Below are 22172 nucleotides of genomic sequence, written 5' to 3'. Positions count from 1 at the left end.
ATCTGTGTAAACAGACATTGACTTAATCAAAACCTGTTATCAAAGAAGTGCTAATTAAATGTCACTGTTTTGGTCAATGATTTTGGTCTTTCGTTTTGCTGTTTTGGTCCATTATTTTCTGTTGCTGCAATTTCAGTGCATCATTTATTGCCACTAGAGACAGAAATTACACACTACACTAATTTGAGATAAAGAGTTTCAGGAGGAAGTATTTAGATGCGGTTGATTTTCTAAAATAGTTTGGCAAGAATTATTTTGCACAAATTTTTATTGTGATTTTTATTTTGCTTTTGACTTGGCCCAGTACCCACTGCAGCATTATTTTCATTGGTTAGCAAAACTCATATTTTCCTCAGAAGGTGTAAAAATCTATATTTACATATTAATCGAATAGAACCAGAGTTCTGTTTGCTGTCGCGATGCTCTTTGCTGTCTCATCAGACTGTCATTGGCTCAGATGGGAAGTCAAAGATATCACACCGGCATGGTTCACTCCCAGAGATCTGATAAGTCAGGAATCCCCCCGGCAGCAGTCGGCATACCACACTAATGTGGACCATGTGCTGGAGCATGAGAGGGGCCCGCAGCGACAGCCCACTGTCCAGGGGTGCCAGATTGAGGCTAAACCACCCGTTTAATTGTGTTAGGAGAAGAGCCATAGTCTCTTTACTCCAAACACGAGCATGTGTGGGAATTATCGTGGATTGATTCTGACACTTTGTTTTATTCGGTTGCTTTTTGTAAAGGTTTTTGTCAACTCAATGACCTCTGTAGACATTTGCTATAGTCATAAGCAGATAGATAGATAGATATTTAGACGGACGGACGGACGGACAGACAGATGGATAGATGGATAGACAAATGGGTAAGTAGTTGTGTAGATGGATAGTTGGGTAGATACGTAGATAGTTTGGCAGATGAATAGTTGGGTAGATAGATAGTTAGGTAAATAGTTGGATCGATATTCGGGTAGATAGATAGATGGTGGGTAGTTGGGCAGATGGATAGTCAGGTAGATAGATAGTTGGATAGATAGGTAGATATTTCGTAGGTAGATAGATGGATGGTAGATAGGTAGATAGTTTGGTAGATGGATAGTTGGATGGATAGTTGGGTAGATGGAAGATGGGTAGGTAGTTGGGTGGGTAGTTGGACAGATAGAAGGTTGAATAGTTGGGTAGATAGTTTGGTAGATGGATAGTTGGGTAGACAGGTAAATAGTTGGATGGATAGAGGGGTAGATAGTTAGGTGGGTAGTTGGGCAGATGGATAGTTGGGTAGATAAATAGTTGGATAGATAGGTAGATAGTTGTGTAGGTAGGTAGATATTTGTGTAGATATACAGATAGATAGTTTAGTAGATGGGTAGTTGGGTAGATAGCTGGATGGATAGTCGGGTAGATGGATAGTTGAGTAGATAGTTGGGGAGATAGTTGGATGGATAGTCGGATAGATGGATAGATGGGTAGATAGTTGGATGGATAGATGGGTAGATAGTTGGGGAGATAGTTAGATGGCTAGTTGGGGAGATAGTTAGATGGCTAGTTGGGGAGATAGTTGGATGGATAGTCGGGTAGATGGATAGATGGGTAGGTAGTTGGGTGGGTAGTTGGACAGATAAAAGGTTGAATGGATGGATAGTTGGGTAGATAGTTTGGTAAATGGATAGTTGGGTAGACAGGTAAATAGTTGAATGGATAGTTGGGTAGGTAGTTGGGTGGGTAGTTGGACAGATAGAAGGTTGAATGGATGGATAGTTGGGTAGATAGTTTGGTAAATGGATAGTTGGGTAGACAGCAACCCTCTACATTGTGAGTAAATTACTCGCATATGCGACTAAATCTTCACTCAGGGCGACTAAATGACGTCTAATATTAGCCAATTGCTAATAAATTCTCATATTTTACTCGCCAGTGTGTGAGTTGGAGGCTAAGTATAAGTTTAGCTCAGATATATTTTCACTCGCCGAACACTCTCTGACTGAGCGCTTCAGAGTTTCACTCCGTCAACTGATCTGTGATATTTTTCAGTTCATCTGAATTGATGTGCAACGCACCTGTATTTATAGTATCGTAAACTCTAGTGTGAAGCGCACGACTCCCCGTCGCTTTGTTTCCACCTATTATCGTCCCTGTTTTGATTTCAGCAAATCAGTTCGAGCGAACGCACACAACCTGATTAATATTCATGAATCCAGTAGCTCATTAATCCTTGGTGCGTTTTATATTGTTCTTATTAGTAGAATTCGTATCATTATTATCTTATCAGTATTTTTGTTAGTTTTTCCCCAATTTTTAATTTTTTTACAGAAACACTGAATGACCAAAAAAGCACCACCACCAGTCTGAAGTTCAGTTAAAATGACTAATATGCATTCATACATGGTTATCAAGTTTGAATTCTAATTACTAAAGTTCTATCATTAAATAATATTGATTATCATATTATAATGCTTGACTGACTGATGTTAAGAGTGTACTTTCAGATATTTATAAAACTGTGCCATTTTACAAACAAACATATATATATATCAGTCTGGCGAGTAAACTAAAAAATGTACTAGCCAATGGCGATTCAATTGCTAAGGTGTTCGTAGAGGGCTGGACAGGTAAATAGTTGGATGAATAGATGGGTAGATAGTTTGGTAGTTGGATAGTTGGGTAGGTAGGTAGATATTTGTGTAGATAGACAGGTAGATAGTTTAGTAGATGGATAGTTGGGTAGATAGCTGGATGGATAGTCGGGTAGATGGATAGTTGAGTAGATGGTTAGTTGCATAGATAGATAAGAGCGTGTATCTTTATTGTGTAACATATTGGGCTTCAGGAACAGAATGAATGCTGTCGTCATGAATAATTAATTAAGGCCCTTCAGTTGCCTAGTTTCTCACACACACTCAGGGTTTTGTCAAGTATTGGTTTGTGGGCCAGCGTACTAGTATTCCACCAATGAAACGCGAGCATCTAAATTATTGACATGTGTCGTGAAAAATGAATGAGCTGGTTGTCGGTCTGCTCGAGTGACTGCTGCTCCGTCGAGCAAAACTCACTTCAGCCACACTGTAATATCCCGCGCGTCCTTACGCATTAATTATGATTGTCTTCTCACTTGTTTTTTATTTAGGTTTCAGATGTTTCTGCTAAAATTCCTTAAACGTGGAGATCATTTGATGAGTAAAGTTTGAGTTCATACTGCGACTTCTGAGTTCAGACAGTATTTTGCTTTTCTTATTGCGATTTATTTTTAATTTTTTTTGGAGATCACATTGCTTTTTGCCACCAGCCTGATAGCTCATATACTGAGGGAAATATCCTTATTTCCCAGAGCAGCAGAGAGCGGTTCATCAAATGTAATTGTAGGATGAAATCTGAGTTATGGAATGTCCTGGGTTGTGTGTTTGTATGGCTGTTCATCTCAAAATACAAAAGAAACACCCACAGACCCCCGTCCTTCCTCTTTCCCTCCTTTGCTGAGTTTGTCGGCCAGATGTCTGTGAAATCACCCCACTTAAAGCTTTATGAACGCATTAGATCATTGTCATACTTAGAAACACTCTGTATCCAGACATTATCGGCTGTTAAATGGATTGGCTCTGCTGAAATCAGCACATTCGAGTTCGGTGTCAAGCGAGAGCAGTTGTGTTGTGTTACACATTGCACAAGTATATGTTTTTAAGATCACAGCGAAGCATCATGTGAAATTTCGCAGAAAATTGTGCCTTCATTGACTTGCCAAAGGAGCGATTGTCTCAGCGCCAACAGAAACACACACTTACATACATTTATACCGCTATGAGTGAAAAACAACACATCTGAAATGCATTTGCGGGAACTGCATTTGTGCTGCTCACCCTTCATGGTCGGTTTGCACGTAGTGCATGTATTCATGTAGAAATACTGGTATTGATTAAGGCCTGGGATCCGGCGTAATGGTAGTCCTCTAATAGGTTTGATGTGGATTAACAAGACTAGACTTACTAGACTAGATCATTTCAGAAGCTCTGTTTAATGCTGTTTGGTAAGGTTTCGTGATTTGATCATTTTATACATAAATCCATAGATATTTTAGCCAAATCTAGAGATTTTGTCTTGAACCAGTAAGCCACGACCTCCACTCTAGCATCATGGTGACATCTTTTGCAGGCAAGCATCACATTTAGACTTCATAAACGGTAAAAATCTAGTTTTACATATGATTTTATCTTTAAATAAAATAATATATAAAAAAATTTTTTTTTTTATCATTTTATAATTATATTTTATACAGTTATAAATTATTTTTTCCTCTTTATTTCATTACCCCCTTTATTTCATTTTCTTCAGAAAATGTAAAAAATTACAGTTTTATGAAGTTTTAAAACCTATTTAACATTATTTCATCATATATTTATGTAATAATATAATCTCAAAATAATATAATATTATAAACTCTCTCTACACACACACACACACACACACACACACACACATGCTCTTATCTTTAAAAAATATTTTTTAAATATTTTTATAAATGTATTATTATTACATTTTGTACATTTATAAAAAATTATGAATTATCCCCTTTTTTCAACATCACAATTAATATACATATATATGCTTTTTTCTATAACACATATTTTTAATAATTTTATTATTATTACATTTGACACATTTATTAAAAAAACATCCCTTTATTTCGACATCACATTTTCTTTAGAAAATGTTAAAAATATCAGTTTTACAAAAGCTTTTATCAGTAAAACATATTTATCAGTGGGAATTTTGCAAGCAAGCATCACATTTTCTTCAGAAATCTAGTGTTACATATACTGTTATCTTTCATATTTTTTAAAGAAGTATTATTTTTAGAAAAGTATCATATATAATATCTTAAATTTATATTAATATATTTAAATGTCCCTTTATTTTGTTGAGTATTTATAGTTACTCCTTCATGGCTCTAATTTCCAATAATTTGCTGATATGTTCATCCGTTTATCTTCAGATTATTCCTTCAGCTGTGACTGTACGTTTGAGTCTTACAGAGGCTAAACGCTCCTCTGCAGTGAGGGACTAAACGTCTTCCAGGAAGCGTCTCCTCTCTCGTCTCTCTGCAGCAGTGAGGGGAGGAGAACCCAAATCTGTGGGCCGTTTATCACAGCGCGAGGGATGATTTGAGCTCAGATTCACTTGTGACAGAGAACAGAAGTGCAGACGGAGGTGAATTAAGAGCGCTGATGGCTCCAGGGGCGGCGGAGCACACGTGGACGCCTTGTGACTTCACAATGACACCACTGACTGTGTTTCTGCACAAATATCCCTCTCACTGTGGGCCCAGATCACCCAAACCACCCTCAGGCCTCAATCCCACGCTAGACGTACTGAGGAATAATTAAACATCTGTTTATTTTGGAAATACAGGATCATGGGACACGTTTGGTCACATTATAGCTCATCTCATGGTTCCTTGAGGATGCTGACTTGTGTGTCTCGCTCTTAAAAGAAAGAAAACAGGACGCTAGGTTCTGAGTGGTTGCTAAGGTGTTTTGGGTGGTTGCTAGGGTGGGTGTAGTGGGTGGTTTCTGGGTGGTGAGCAGTAACAGTATTTTTCCAGTACGTCTGTATATTATAGTAAAAATTTTTGTTTACTGATGTTATTGTTAACCAAGACTAAGACTATTAAAAAATAAGGTAACACTTTACAATAAGGTTCCATTAGTTAATGTTAGTTCATGCATTAACTAACATGAACAATACATTTATTACAGTATTTATTAATCTTTCTTAATGTGAGTTAATGAAAATACAGTTGTTTATTGTTAGTTCATGTTAATTCACAATGCATTAACTAATGTTAACAAGCACAACGTTTGATTTTAATAATGCATTAGTAAATGTTGAAATGAACATGAACTAAGTGCTATAAATGCTGTAGAAGTATTGTTCATTCTTAGTTCATGTTAACTAAAGTAGTTAACTGATGAACCTTATTGTAAAGTATAACCAAAAATAGTTTTTGGTAATTGAAATAAAGCTGAAATAAAATAAAATATAAATATAAGATGAAAAACTTAAAACGTAAAAAAAAAAAAATTATAATAATAATAAAATAAATGAAAATTATAAATGTTGCCTGAAATAAAATAAGATTGTAGTACTAAAATTATTAAAAATAAAAATAAATTAAAGCTAAAAATATTTTAAAATGATTAAAAAATGACAGAAGCGCATAACAAATAACTAAAACTGAAATAATTAAAGCGCATATCAGCGCTATACTCTCATAAAACACTCCTGTAAATATCCAGTGTGACTCTTAATTCACCTTTGGGGGGCTTTGCATAATCCTGCTTTTTATCATGTTTAAGATGCGGAAAGAAAAGCAGAAGGGGGTTTGAAAGTTTGAGTTGGATCTCCTGCATGTTTACTACTCCTGACACAGCCGTGTGAGATTCCTGAATGGGAATTAGCAGATATTTGTTTTGCAGCAGAGTGCAATTCAATAGCCAAACTCTGAGAAGTAGTTCAAAGTCTGCATTCATGGCAGAACGTCTCCTCACCTTGCAAACAGATGGACGGCAGGGGAGAAAAAACAGGAGGAGGAGGGGTGCACAAATAAGCTGGAGGGGTTGCAAACGAGATTTTAGGCAGGATGCATTTAGTCCGACATTCCAAGAAGGCCATTCCGCGTTTCTTATGCAACTTTGCTTCTATTGCATGACCTAAAAAACAATGCATGGAAATGGGCCGACTTCCTGCTCAACCTCCACCCCCGATCTTCTCCGGAGACTTGGTTTGGCCCGTCTCCTCCTCTTCTTTCATTGTAATGAGGTGGTGACATCATCGGCAAACACACTGGCTGGGCCGCTGATGAAATTACAACCCTTCTGCCCTCCTCTTGTGCTCCGTTAAAGGTGTCTCGCAGAAATCCTTCCATTGACTCCTGCAGATTCAGAGCAGAACTCAAACTAGAAGGTCTCCCCTCCCTTGTATTACAGGAGGAGGGGCGTTTGAATGCTTGAGGTTGGGGGGAGACGCTGCTTTTGAATGGACAGAGTGGGAAGACGAACAATCAGAGAGACAGCAGCATGCATGTCTCCTCTAAAACAGACCGCTTGAGAACATCAGACTGGGACGAAAACCTTTGACTTTTTGGATAACTCCCATCGCAAGTTTCTTTCCCGCTGTTGTTCCTTCCCATTCCGCGGTTTCCTGGGAGGTTGCGAGGAATCTGGAAATAGTTTCCCTCTCGGTCAGGGATCATGGATTTGGAGTGGGAGTCTGGGGGCCCTGAGGGCTTCTACCAGGAGCCAAGCTTCCCCACACAAATGCCCTTCAACTACAACCAGCTCGAGGGGCGTTTCAAGCAACTGCAAGGTAAGATGCGTCCGGAGGTGTGGATGCATTGTTTACAGCACCGTTAGGATGGAGATTCATGGGTTTCCTACAGGGCAGCAGCTGCGATTTGTGTTATATACACGCTTAAAAATAAAGGCTTTATTGTCGTCAATGGTTCCATGAAGAACTTTTAACATCCATGGAATTTAAAGGGTTCTTTGGGGAACCAAAAATGGTTCTTCTACAAAAATCTCCCTTTGGAACACTTATTTTGCAAGCTTTAACACCCATGGATCTTCCCATTCCACAAAATGTTCTTTATAGTGGAAAAAGATTCTTTAGATTTTTAAAATGTTCTTCACACTAAGAAAAAATGGTTCCCTACAGGGTTCTTTGGGAAACCAAACATCCCTTTGGAATCTTTAACGTTCATGGAATCTTTCATTCCATAAAAAGTCTTTAGATTTTTAAGATGTTTTAAAACCAGATGTTTTGGAACCCTTATTTTGGAACCTTTAACATCTACGGAATCTTAGCATTCCACAAAATGTTCTTTATAGTAGAAAATAGTGTTGTTGTTTTTTTAATTTTTAAAAAATGGTTCTTCTAAGATCGGTTCACTGAAAGGTTCTTTGAGGAACCAAAAATGGTTCTTCAATGGAATGACTACGAAAAGCCTATTTGGAACCATTATTTTTTAAGAGTGTAGATTAAAGCAGCTACAGAGTGGCTGTGGTTTACTCTCCTCCATAATCCTCTCAAAAACGGGGGTGTCTGGTGGAATTGGGAGGTTCAGACTGGATTAGTGGAATGGATTTTAGACATTCCCTCCAAAAAGTCAAAAAAAAACAAAACGTTTTTTTTACATGCTTCTCATGCAAACGTTCTACGTTTACGCTCGGCTTCCCTTCCTCAAAATCACCCGGTAGTCAATAAGGGGGCAGCTCGCATCAGCTGAATGGGCCGTCATGGACAACAATGGAAACCCCGGGAAGGTGGGAGTGGTTGTTTTGTTCTGCTGACTATGTGAGTGATAGTGGCATGTTTCTAAATGCTGCCGCTTCATATGCATTTAAAATGCGATTGCTAATGAGTGCAGCTGTTAGAGTTTGTTTTTTAAAATAAGGTGCTTGTAAGGCTTTGTTGTTATTATTGCTTAAATAGTTGGACAAAGCAGTTGCATTGTTCCATGCATGACTGTTATGGACAGTGCAACACTTTGTGCTTACATTGCGTTCACCAAACTGGTTTTGCAGCCCAGAAATTGCATTTTACATCTGATTTGGTCGATCAATAGATGTGCACTAGGCATTTGGCCCTTCGCACACTCAGCATTTCACACATTTACGCCATTGCTCTCGTTTGCCGTCACTGTAGTGCAGATGTTTCCCCAGAGCTTTGGTGTCGTGTTTGAGTGTCAGTTCATGCTTTTACATATTATTTCTCATAACCCAAGCATGCATTTGAAGAGTCACATGTGCACGATGAGATTGCACAAGTATGATAAGTATGAAACAAATATTTAATGAGCGACTCTGATATCAGTTAATAACCAGTCGTTGATGAATCACAGTCCAGTTTGAGGTCATTAATGCTGAGAGATGGGCTTCAACAGAAATGCACTTGCAGAAGTGCAGCTGAAAATTCAGCTTTTGTAACTAAAGAGTCTGTTTACATTACATTTATGGATTTAACAGACGCTTTCATCCCAAAAAAATGAGTTTGCGTTTGGCTAATCTTTAACTTAGATTCGCCCTGCCCTTCCTTTAAGTAGTTTAGCGATGAAAACTTGAACTTTTACCTGTGATATGACAGATTTGAGTGATTCAGCTTCATCTCAGGCTTGTAAATAACTTAATGTGGTAGGTTTGAGATAAACCGTATTGCTGTCACCACCCTGTGCGTTTTAAATGCTTTAAACTCATGCACACTGTAAATGTGATTTTTCGAAGACTCATTATTTCAGTCTTTCTACTTCAAAAATTACACGTTTACACTGCAAAAAGTGCTTTTCTAACTCAGTAAATATGTAAGCATCCTTAAATCAAGATATATTTACTTGAGATGCAAAATGACTAAATATTAAGTCTTATTTATGCTTAAAACAAGAACAAATATCTGCCAGTGGAGTCAGAAAAATCTAAATTCAAAGGTAAAACAAGAACATTTTTCTGACTTCTGATTTTTTTGGTTTTGTTTTCCAATTACTTTAGAAGAAATATGAATGATTTTAAGTCTAAAAATGAAGTGACTTTATGCTTAAAACAAGAAAAATATCTGCCAATGGGGTCAGAAAAAAAATCTTGCTTTCCCTCTGAATTAAGTTGATTTTTCTGACCCCACTGGCAGATATTTGATCTTGTTTTAAGCATAAACTCACTTCATTTTTATAGATCTGTCAGAAAACAAGACTTAATATCTTAAGTCTTTTTGCATCTTAAGTAAATGTGTCTTGACTTAAGAATGTTTAGATATTTGTAACAGAAAACGAGACAAAAATACTGCATTTTTTTGCAGTGTGTAGATTGCATTTACTTTCATACTGACATGTAGCATCTTGTTCCTCAGATGTGATGGTTTGATATTAAGTCAGAAGTTGCAAATATTCGGGCAAGTTTTATGATGCAGTGCTCACTTCACAAGAGCATTCTTCAAACCCTCTAGACACCAGAGATTTGCCAATATAAATGAAAGATTCTTGGACTTGTGCTTGCACTATTGTGGACGAGCTTCAATAGTCTAAATGCATGATCCTGGCAGCGTCTATTCCACTGACGGTAAGGGTACGTCCAGCTGATCTTGGACCTTTTTTCGCTCGGCGGTAAGCTGTTTTGCTCATAGGCTTGCGTGCTGAAGCGGATCTTTTGTCCTGCGTGTGCCTTCCTGCCAAGCCGCCTGTCTGTCAGTCTGGTCTTCTCAATGACCTTCTGTTGGGCTGTTGGCAGAGATACGGCCGGCGAAAGCGAGACTGAGTGAGACGTCGGGTTCTGAATGGCCCGGGAGCATCGGGTCCGTGTGAGGATGCGAGTCGCCGGCTCTTGATTCACTCAGTGGCCTGTCGTGGAGTGACTGGAGGCTTCGACCCTGATGTCAAGCTCTCAGTAGGGCTGTAACCGTCACCACCCTCGGCGTGAGAGGAAGTAGATTCAAGAGCTCTGAAGCAATGAAGGAAGTGTTGAGATGGCAACTCAGCTGGGCGTTAAACCACCCAGAATCACGGCGTCTCTAGTGAACATTCACTTAAAAGTCATCGTGTAACACCCTAAAACATAACATAGAGTTCCACAAAAACATTTCATTAGATAACCTGTATTTTAGTGTTATTTCTATACTATTATAGCATTTATTCATATTTTGAAAAAAATATATATTTTTATCTTTTCAGTTTTTATTTTAATTTTAGGTTAAGGTTTAGTCATTTTGTTGTGTGATTTTGTTGTTTTTATTATGTGTATATATATATTTTTTAATTATTCATGTTTTCTGTGTATGTAATATTTATATGTTATTTTATTTCAGCTTCATTTCAATTAATGAAAATGGTTATTAATAGTATTAGACCTAGTTTGAGTTTTTAAGTTTGAGTTTTTCAGATAATATTTGTATTTTATTTCAGCTTTATTTTAAATTAATGAAAACAATTAGTAATAGTATTAGTCCTAGTTTTAGTTTTTAAAGTTTTTCTGGTAATTGTTATATTTTATATTATTTCAGCTTTATTTCACTTAATGAAAATGATTTTTAATAGTTTTTTAAGTGTGTTTTTCGGGTAAAATACATATTGTTTTATTTTATTTCAATTTTGTTCAAATTTATAAAAAATTATATTTAATTGTATTTTTTCCTAGTTTCATTTTCCTAGTTTCAAGTTTTTAATTTATATTTATATTTTATTTTATTTCAGTTAATTTCAGTTTTTTAACAGTAGTTATAACAGTAGTAATACGTTTTTCAGGTAATGTTTTATTTCAGCTTTATTTCAATAACTGATGATTTTATGTAAACATGAAACATGAAACAGTTTGCATATTTTTTTTTAAGTAATGTGATATATTTCTGAGTAAAAAAAGTTGAATTGGACTTGGGCATTGACTGGGTGGTAAAAAGTGTCTTGCACATGATGAATAAATATTAAGTGGCATCAGTGACATCAGCTGTAAATTAAAGTCATGCACTGATGCTTTTTTTCTCAATCTCCAAAGAATCATATAGCAACTCAAGACCCCTATACAGCCAGAAAACAATGAAAAACAAAACTTTATTTGAAAACTATATAGATGTGAAACTCCATTTCGAGCTGTCGTTTAGAAAAGCACTCTGTTATAAGCACAAATGCAGATGAATTCAGAGTGTTTTGTTCTTCTGCTGGCGTATGAGTCTCTGGACATCTGCAGTGATGCACTAGTGCACATCCTCATATCTGTTTGTCATGTCACTTTGAAACTAAGGGTGGGGTTTAAACCAGTCAACCTGAAACAACAGGGCAGTTTGAGTTTGTGTCAGATGCTCTCACTTGTGATCGCTTGACAAATACCATCTTATTCCACATTTTGTTCCAAAACCTAATGAGCTTTATAGGCATCCTAACCCAAATGTAAACGTGTAAGTGGTTGATTTCTGACCATCAGCTCATACTGAGTGGCACAGCAGTATCACGGATGGTAAATCTGGAATCTGTTCCCTCGTGAGACACGATGTTCCTGGTGAAGCGTGGCATTGATCATTGTCTCTCTGCTACACTGGAGGAACTGTGAGTTTTCCTGGTTGCCACAACGGGAATGTCATCACTTAAAATTAGGCATGATAAACATGCATCCTCTTCCCTCCTGCTCTGCTTGTTTAAAAGCCAGAAATGTATGAAATTATGGGCCGTGTGCTCATCTCTGTGAATGTACTGATGTACTGGCTTATCAAGTTGACTTTTGAGGCAACTAGAATCCAAAAGTGTCTGTGTATATATTATTTACATAATTTTATTATCATATTAATATAATATATGCTTAAATAAATTACATCTCTAATCAACTTTATATATTTATAATAAGGGAAAAATATATATTATTTTATTTGACCTATATTATTTATCATGTATATATCATATATATAATGTATGTATATATATGTAAATAAATTTACAAAATATATATGCATGTTTTTTTTTTTACAAATTTTAAAAAAATACATCAAATAATATATTATGATAACTTTCTATATATATAGTTGATTTATCTTTTATAATTTAATTTTCTTTCTATTAGCAGCTTTTAAAAACAATGTCATTTACATTTTTCTTTCATACATATAGTTTTTATATGTCTATATTTATTAATATATAATGTTAGTAATATAATATATAGTTTATTTATTTTTATATTTTTAAAATAAAGTTAAAATAATAACATTTAAAATATATAATTAAAAAATAAAATTAATTATATATTCCTTCTCTGAAACAAGTTTCTTCACCTATGTTCCAATTAAAACCCAAAAGATAAAATCCAGCCCCGCCCTGCAATATTTCCCACTCAATATTCTGTTCGGCCAAAAATACATCACAATGTTGTCTTTATGAGTTCCCTGTTTTACGCCGCATGTGTTTTTCATCAGTGCGTGCATAAACAGGCTCTAAAATGTTTGAAACTTTCAACGTCTTTATTATTTTTGCCCTCGGTTCAAATGCTCAGACTCAGTGTTGAGGGTTTATGATAACTTTCTATATATATAGTTGATTTATCTTTTATAATTTAATTTTCTTTCTATTAGCAGCTTTTAAAAACAATGTCATTTACATTTTTCTTTCATACATATAGTTTTTATATGTCTATATTTATTAATATCATAAATAATTTAAAGTTAGTAATTTAGAGTTGAGTTGAAAATAAAATGTAAATTATATGTATGTATATATATATAAAATAATATATTATGATAACTTTCTATATATATATATATAGTCGATTTATTTTTATAATTTAATTTTCTTTCTATTAACAGATTATATTAAAAATAATGTTTACATTTTTCTTTCATCAATGTTGTCTTTATGAGTTCCCTGTTTTACGCCGCATGTGTTTTTCATCAGTGCGTGCATAAACAGGCTCTAAAATGTTTGAAACTTTCAACGTCTTTATTATTTTTGCCCTCGGTTCAAATGCTCAGACTCAGTGTTGAGGGTTTTAAGAAGAAGTGTTGAAATTCTAAGTTTATTTTCGAGCCGCATGCTGAGGCCAGATCTCAAAGCGATCCTGTGACCTCAGAGACCTGTCCACTCCGCAGCACACAGGAAGTCTTAGGAATTCCTTTCTGCTGACGCTTACGCCACAGGAAGCAGATAAATCAGACAGGAAAGACTACCCATGGACTGCCTTTCTTGCTCCTTCCAAGGCCGCGTTTCTCATTCCTACCAGGATGTCTTTTATCATCTGCTCCAGAAAATCAGATGCAGAGTAGAAACTGTTTCATATGAAAAGCTGATCTCACTTATCTCTGACCCCACATTTGACCTTCTCGTGTTTCCGTATTGAAATGTTGTGCAGCGCTGAATCCCAGAGCCAGCATCATTTTCAGGAGATTTGGTAATAGAGGTGATGTTAAGAATGCTGTGCTCTGGTGTTTTTCCATTTCATTAGCATTCACGTTCAGACAGTGCTGTACTGAGTCCAAATCATATATTATAATAATGACTTCTGTGTGCTTCAGGGTTGGATGAACCTGTGTAGGAATATAGATGGACGCTTTTCCTGAAATTCAATTCAAAAATGGATATATACTACCGTTCAAAAGTTTCAAACTGATACTTTTATTCAGCTAGGACATAAAATGTTAACATAAATGTTTCTTGAGCAGCAAATCAGCATATTAGAATGATTTCTGAAGATCATGTGACACTGAAGACTGGAGTAATGATGCTGAAAATCCAGCTTTGATCACAGGAATAAATTACATTTTAATAGATATTCACATAGAAAACAGCTATTTTAAATTGCAATACTATTTCACATTTTTACAGCATTTCTGATCAAATAAATGCAACCTTGGCAAGCAGAAAATACTTCTTTCAAAAAATATCTTTTGAACGGTGTTGCACATCAATTCCTCAAATTCATGCATTAAATTTGTGATTATGTGAGATTTGCTTTTGGTTCTTAAAAGGTTGTTGAGATTTTCTATCCTGCAAATACAGACAATACTATCTGCATGTTGCAGGACAGGGTGCGGTTTGTTTTGAGGTCAGCAAACAAAGATTTTGAGGATACAGGAAACCCCAGTAAATCAACAATCCCTGAACTCTCACAACCCACGATTGGACAAATCAAGCATTTCTATTCAGGGATCAACACTAAGGATTTTTTTTATTTATTTATTTTTTACAGATTTTTACTTGAAAAAATTATTTACAAAAAATAAAGTAGTTGTTGTTATAATTGTTTTTGACCCATGTTGTCTTGCATTCTATTGAATAGGTTTATATGATTTCAAAAATTTTAATATCAGTTAAATTTTACAATTCTCAATTCTACTAGAATAACAAATATAAAGTTCAATCATTATTAAAGACAAGTGAACAGTCAGTAAATAAGAACAAATGAACAAATTACAAGCAATAGCACAAAGATACTAATTAAACAGTGCTTAAGGTTTTTAGGTTTGTAGGTGTTCAGGTACAGAAATTTATAATCAAAGGTATAATAACATTGCATATTCTTCACTGAATAAATTAAATATTGATTAAAGTTATTGATTAAAGTTAGCTCTAGTCAAGAGCAGTGAGTGAATTATTATTATTTTTTTTTTTACATTAACATTAAGGACACCGTCAGCCGTTGGTAAATTAGGCGCTGTCAGTTTAAGAGACGATGCATGGATCCAATATAATGATACACATCCGATTTCTTTCTCAACTGTTTGAGTTCACTTAAAGACATAACTGTTTTAGAGGATACTCGCCACGACGGGTATTTTGACATACTTTTGTATCCAAAGTATCCTTATAGTCGAACCCTGCTGATACTATTCTAATCAATCTGAGCAAAATATACAGATTTATCGGTGGACTTGTTGACCTTACAATCACTCTAGTTGAGTTTTGCGGTTCAGAAAGTGTAAAAAGTCTAAGTTTGTCAGCAGGACATCATCATCATCAGATTGCAAACTACTAAAGATAGTCAAGAACATCTCAGTGACTCATTTTCTATTCAGTAGCAACCCTTGATAACTTGAGCATGATGGTGGTGCTTATACGTCTAGCAGGTTAATGCAAAGGAGAATTCAGCCTACACAGTTTCCAATGTTCCCATTATGGAAATATACTGGTATGAACATTATACGCGCATACCGTCACAATGCTAGTGACTAATGTGACCTCCTGACCGGACTCCAGTATTGATTTATCTGAACACGCTGTGCTGCTCAACCGCATGCACATTCACTCTCACTGTTAGCTTTCATTGCCCTCAAAATAAATTAAATCACATTTTACGGTTCATTTTTTTAAACTAAGGACACTTGTACACAATCTGCGTCTGGGTGTTATTAGCAGCAGAGTATTAATCTGTCATTTATATACAAGCTACCAGGTTTTTACATAAACACTCTCGAGATGCTAGCTGAGCGGCGGATTGATGAATTTATAACATGCAAATAGTAAAAATGACAATGTTGAGAATTGCTATTGAGAAATTTAAAAAAAATGACGTCACAGTAATAGGAGTGAAAATTTGCTTAATTATCATGAAAATAATGTCAAAATGCAACAAAAAAAAAAAACAATATTGAAAAAAAATTATTTTAAATATATTTAAAAAATAATTAATGGTCATAAAATGTATTAATTTTATTTCATTAAAATTAGTCATTTTCTTTATGCAAAATGGTTTTATCTTAGTTTATTAAAATAATGTATATTTTATTTTTTGTTTTGCATTGTTTCATTATTTTACATTATTTTCATAACAATTAAGCACATTCATCCTAAAAAAAATGAATCACTCTAATTTATTTAATTAAAATGTGTTTATATTATACAAAATATTTTTATTATATTAATTTTAGTATTATATAGCCATTTATATTCAACACTTAGAGTATAAATTGCAATATTGAGAATCATTGACAATATTGAAAAAAATATTTTATTTTATTTCCTGACATGTTTGCATTGCTTTCATTATTTTACATTATTTTTATAAGAATTAACCTCAGTAAAAATTTAAATATTGAGAATTGCCATTAAGAATTGTTTAAAAATAAATGCTAAAAAGTAAAATGGTGTACAGTAATAAGCACCTGGGAGTGAAAACGTTCTTAATTATCATGAAAATAATTTCACAATCCAAAAATCTTAATGGTCCTAAAATGTATTAATTTTAATTTACTCATTATTTAAAAAAAAAAAATGTATGTGCAGCACAGTATTATATAGCCATTTATATTCAAGCTACCTGGTCTTTAGGAGGGCATACACAGGCTGGATCTGTTAGATGAGCTGTGTTTGATGAATTTATAACACGTCCATTGATTTGATTTAGCCGCTCTGCTCAGTGTTTACCCAACACTAAGTCCAGATGCTGCTGCATTCCTGCAGCCTTCCCCGCGGCCGAGGGGAGGAACACTGCTGCCATTGTTTGCCCTACCCACAGTCCTCTGGGAGTATCCGCAAGCCTGGCTAATATGTAGCGTTCGGTGGCATTGGTTGCGATGCTATCGCTCACAATGCAGCCATAGTTCAGCGGCACGTCAGACCAAACGGAGGAGAGAGCTTGGTCGTGACCAGGTCGTCTGAAAGAGAAAGTGCAGGTCTTTATAATGTCTCCATTTTTTCTCCTAGACACTTTGACATTTAGCTGAATGAATTAAGCTCAGATCTTCAAATCAGACGTCCAAGTAGAGGAATTGCTATTGAGAATTAGCACAAAAATGTGCTTAATTATCACAAATATAATGCAATTTTTTTTTAAATAATTTAATTAAAATGCATTTTGATTATAAAAATATTTTGATTTGATTTTATATTGCAATGCAAAAATTCTTAATTGTCCTAAAAATAATGAAATCATTTTTATTTTATTTTATTTTATTTTATTCACAATGCAACACATCTTTATGGTCCTAAAATTAATTAAAACATTTATTTATCATTCAGTGTATTTCGTCATTTTTATTATACATTTTATTTTATTATAATTTTTTTTTATATCACGATGCAAAAATGATTAGTGTAATTTAATTTAATTAAAATGCATTTCCATTATGCAAAGTATATTCAAATCAGATGTTCAAGCAGAGGAAGGAACAGAAGATATCTGTGTTGAAATATGTAGTTTTTCCCCATCCAGGAAAAACATTCATTCTGAAATATTGTGGTTTGGACTGAGTTTATAAATGTGATTTGCATGTGTATCTGAACCCAGAGGAAAAGTGAAGTTTGATCTTTAACAGTTCACAAGGTTTAATGAATCTCTCAGTTATATTGCATTCGAGTATCTTCGTCTCAGATGTTTTTACAGATGCAAATAAATCACTAGTTGTCATCCAGTAAGAGTTTAGAGAGACATGATGATGAGAAACATGGTCAGCCCTTTTCTGTGTATGTATAGGAGTGTGTATGAAGCTTGACGTGAGAGACGATGGTTCGATGTAAGATTTGCTTTCATAGCTGTTCTGTCGCCTGGAAAAATCAATCATCAGTTCTGCACATGCTGTTCAAGTGTGTTTCTCATTGTCTATAATGCAGACATACACACATACATGAGCAGAAATCACACAATCCAGCAAGAACATGGTCTGGTCATATTTCACCCTCAAATCAGAAGAAAGAAATGAGAAATAATTAAAACATATAAACAAGAACTGTTTTGCATGAAGAAAATTAGGCATATTTTAGGACTTAACATGTTTTACGTTGTTTTCATTATTTTAAATTTAAGCACATTTCACCACGGTAAAAATTATAGTATTGCCTGTCGCCTTTGAAAATTATTCAAAAATAAAAGCTCTAAAGTAAAATTACATTTTAGTAATGTGTATCTGGGAGAGAAAATTTGCTTAATTATCATCAAAAATAATATTTACGGTGCAAAAATTCTTAATGGTCCTAAAAAAAGTATATATTTTTATTTAATAAGAATTCATTTTCATTGTACAAAATGTATTTATTTGATTTTATTTGAAAAAAAAAAATAGGACATAACATGTTTTGCGTTGTTTTCATTATTTTGCTTTATTTTCATAGTAATTAAGCACATTCACATTCATTCAGTAAAAATTACAATGTTGAGAATTATTAAAATAAAAAAACTCATTAAAATGATATTACAGGAATGAGCGGCTGGGAGTGAGAAAGTTCTTAATTATCATGAAGATAATTTCACAATTCAAATATTTTTAATGGTCCTAAAATATTGGTTAATTTATTCAAATGTATTTTTATTTTATTTTATTATTTTATTTTAGGACCTAACATGTTTTGCATTGTTTTTATTATTTTCATGACACGAAAGCACATTCATCCTGGTAAGGATTACAATATTGTGAATTGAAATCATAATTATTCAAAAATAAAAGCTTGAAAGTAAAATGGCATCACAGTAATGATCAGCTGGGGGTGAAAAGTGCTTAATTATCATGAAAATAATGTCACAGTGAAAAACTCTTAATGGTCCTAAACAATTTATTAATTTTAATTTATTTAATCATCTTTTTTAAACCAATTTCATTATACAGAATTTTATTTATTTTATTTTATTTCCTAAACAATTTATTAATTTCAGTTTATTTAATCATCTTTTTAAAATCAATTTCATTATACAGAATTTTATTTTATTTTATTTTATTTTATTTTATTTTATTTTATTTTATTTTGCTGTGGATATACGTATGGCCTCTGTCCTGCTTCATCAGCAGATGTTCGTCTTCCTCTGTTTGTTGTATTTGGGGTCCGGCTGTCACACACACGACCTCTCCCTCCATTCTCTCTCGCCTCATTCTTGTCCTTCCTCCCTCATGTTCTGTCACTCTTGTCCAGCGATCCGGTCTCATCCTGTCGTCTTTAACGCACAGGGGTCAACCAGGAAAAAACGCTCTCGTCTCGCCACAACAATTGAATCAGATGCTTACGTCTTTTGTGAAGACAAGGAATGCAATAACAGGAAAATTGGGAGGATTATAAATAAAGAGCTGCATTTGGCAGGGTGAACAACTGGGTTTCGGGTTGCGACACGGTTGAATGTGTGGCTTCACACGGACTATTTTTAAGTCATTTTGATTCTTCATAGAAAAAAAGTCATTAGTATTTGGGAATGTTTTTGGGGGGAACGGCCTCCTTTCTTTCTAGAAGATCTAGTTCATACCATTCTAAATATAGCACGTATATAAAACTCATAGTAAAATCACAATATTTTTTTTATTTAAATTATGATTTAAATTATTAAATAATTTTGTATTAAAATTAATAAAAATACATTTTAGATAAGTGTAGTATTCATATTATTATTATTAATTACTATTATAGAAGTATTTAGAAATGTTGTTTTTCATTATATTTAATATTACATAATTTTGGACTAAATTAATTAAAATACATTTTAGATAATTGTATTTATTATTATTATTATTATTCTAAAAGTATTAAAATAGTATTTTATTTAAATCATTATTTAAATGTAATTTTTATGTTAAATAATTTTGTTTTAAAATTAATTGAAATACATTTTAGCTAAGTGTAGTATTATTATAAAGGTATTCTAATAGTATTTATTTAAATTATATTTTTATATGAAATAGTTTTGAATCAAAATTAATTAAAATAATTTTTAGATAAGTGCATTATTATTATTATTATAAAAGTATTAAAATAGTTTTATTTAAATCATTATTTAAATTATATTTTATAGTAAATAATTTAGCATTAAAATTTATTAAAATAAATGATTATAAACATATTAAAAACAGTATTTATGAAATTATTAATCAACCTTTGATCGTTGTTGTGTTTTATAGTATTGCTGTTGCTACGGTTCACTCCAGGTCGTGTGTTAAAAGAGTGATTTTCCCACAATTACGTACTCCGTGCTTAACAACCCCTATGAACCATGGGAGAAAGTATTGTAATTCTGAGTTCCAGCTGCTAAACCTCTTTATTGTGCTCCTGCAGACGAGCGAGAGGCCGTGCAGAAGAAGACCTTCACCAAATGGGTGAACTCACACCTGTCTCGCGTGTCGTGCCGGATCACGGATCTCTACATGGTTACAGTACGTGCACTTGTACTTATCTAAGAACGTACTGGAAAAGGTAACTACATGGGTTAGGTTTAGGGGTAGTTCAGGGTTAGTACCTAGTTATTAAACAGTTATTGTAATTACTATAACAAGTACATAGTATGTACATGCGGAAGAGGACTGCAAAATAAAGTTCTACCAAAAGGGGTAAATACAGTAATAATAACATGGAAAACATTGAATTTTTTCAAATTCATTAATGAGAAGTTGCTGATCACATACGATATGGTTTTAGATGAAAAATATTAAGTTATGACTATGACTGTTTTATAAAACAAATAGCATACAGATTTTGAATGCATTGTGAAGGTTAAGTAATGTTTACTAGATCGTTAACAGCAGCCTCAACAAACAACTCTATAGGAAATATGAAACATCAGGATTGAGTGAATAAGTGGGTGTGAAAGAGCCATGTGTAACCGCAGCGTTTATGTTCACACATGCTTTCACTATCTCTCAAGGTTCACGATAAGATAACTCGTCAGTGTGCCAACAAAGGAAACGCCTTCCTTTGACATTTCCTGCCTTATTCACCAAGGCCACGAGTCACATCCTAAAATGAGACGTTTTAGTGATCTATCGCTCGACTTTTCCTGAAACTAAGCTCTTGCACTGACACGGTGCGGTCGTGGTGGAGGGCAATGAAACTCATCGCTGTTTTTGGCGAGCGCTCGAAGTGTAGCTTGAATTTCAAACCCTATCAAGCGGCCCGTCTAGATTGGTTTACACAAGTCGAGAGGAAGAAAGCTTTACCTAGAATGCATCAATACCAGCACTGACCGTGATCTGTGTTTGTGCTCCGTTTCACTTACTGTAGCAACCGGTTAATGAAGAAACACGCTCATACATTCCCTTCAAGAGTAGAGTGTCAGTACTTCCCCCCTTTATCTGCTTAATCAAACTATATCTGTGGCCATAATTCATCTCACAGATATTAAATCTGACTCCAGCAGGGCTGCTGTCCATGTGCTTGAATGGTTGTTTTTGTCAGGACTTGTCTTCACAGATACAGCAAGTTCAAGCATCCAAACAAAACACTGATTCATCGCAAACATATGCTTGATAACGAATAAAATAAAGCATGTTAGCAGCACTCTATAGTATAGACAATTAATTTTTTAGGTTATGGATGGCTTATGTTAAAATACGATATAATACAATTTCATGATAGCCATTTGTCTCATATAAAAAACTGAATTGTATATTCTAAGATTTTTTCTTTTAAATGAGCATTTTTATCAGGCTCCTATGTTTAGGTTCAGTAATTTCACTTTAATGGCAAAGAAAGGGTTATTAATCAGTTATTGAATACCTTATTTTCAAAAATCTACAAAGTTATTTTCATAGGAGCCTGATAAAAATGCTCATTTACAAGAAAAATCTCAGATGGACTTTCTGTATATAATTTTTTTAAATTTCTCTTATCATTTTATATTATATATATTATAATTAGACAGCTTTATTAAAAAATTATATACATCTATATATCTATATTTATCTTATCTATCTGTCTATCTATCTATATAATTTTATTAAAAAATATAGCATTTTACAAAAATATTTAACTAAAATGTATATATA

General features: G+C 34.0%; 1 protein-coding gene across 1 annotated transcript in view; it reads left to right on the top strand.

Annotated features, from left to right (window-relative positions):
• The window catches only part of LOC107712955 (spectrin beta chain, non-erythrocytic 1-like), a 98283-nt gene that overhangs the window by 41447 nt on the left and 34664 nt on the right, over positions 1–22172 (top strand). Inside the window, exon 3 of the mRNA XM_016518355.1 lies at positions 20467–20564. Within this exon, the coding sequence (XP_016373841.1) occupies positions 20467–20564 (98 nt within the window). The remainder of the gene's footprint in view (positions 1–20466; positions 20565–22172) is intronic.

The sequence above is a fragment of the Sinocyclocheilus rhinocerous genome, unplaced genomic scaffold, assembly GCF_001515625.1.
Source record: "Sinocyclocheilus rhinocerous isolate Xijiao unplaced genomic scaffold, SAMN03320098_v1.1 scaffold147, whole genome shotgun sequence".
Lineage (NCBI taxonomy): Eukaryota > Metazoa > Chordata > Actinopteri > Cypriniformes > Cyprinidae > Sinocyclocheilus > Sinocyclocheilus rhinocerous.
This window is presented reverse-complemented; position numbering and strand designations above follow the sequence as displayed.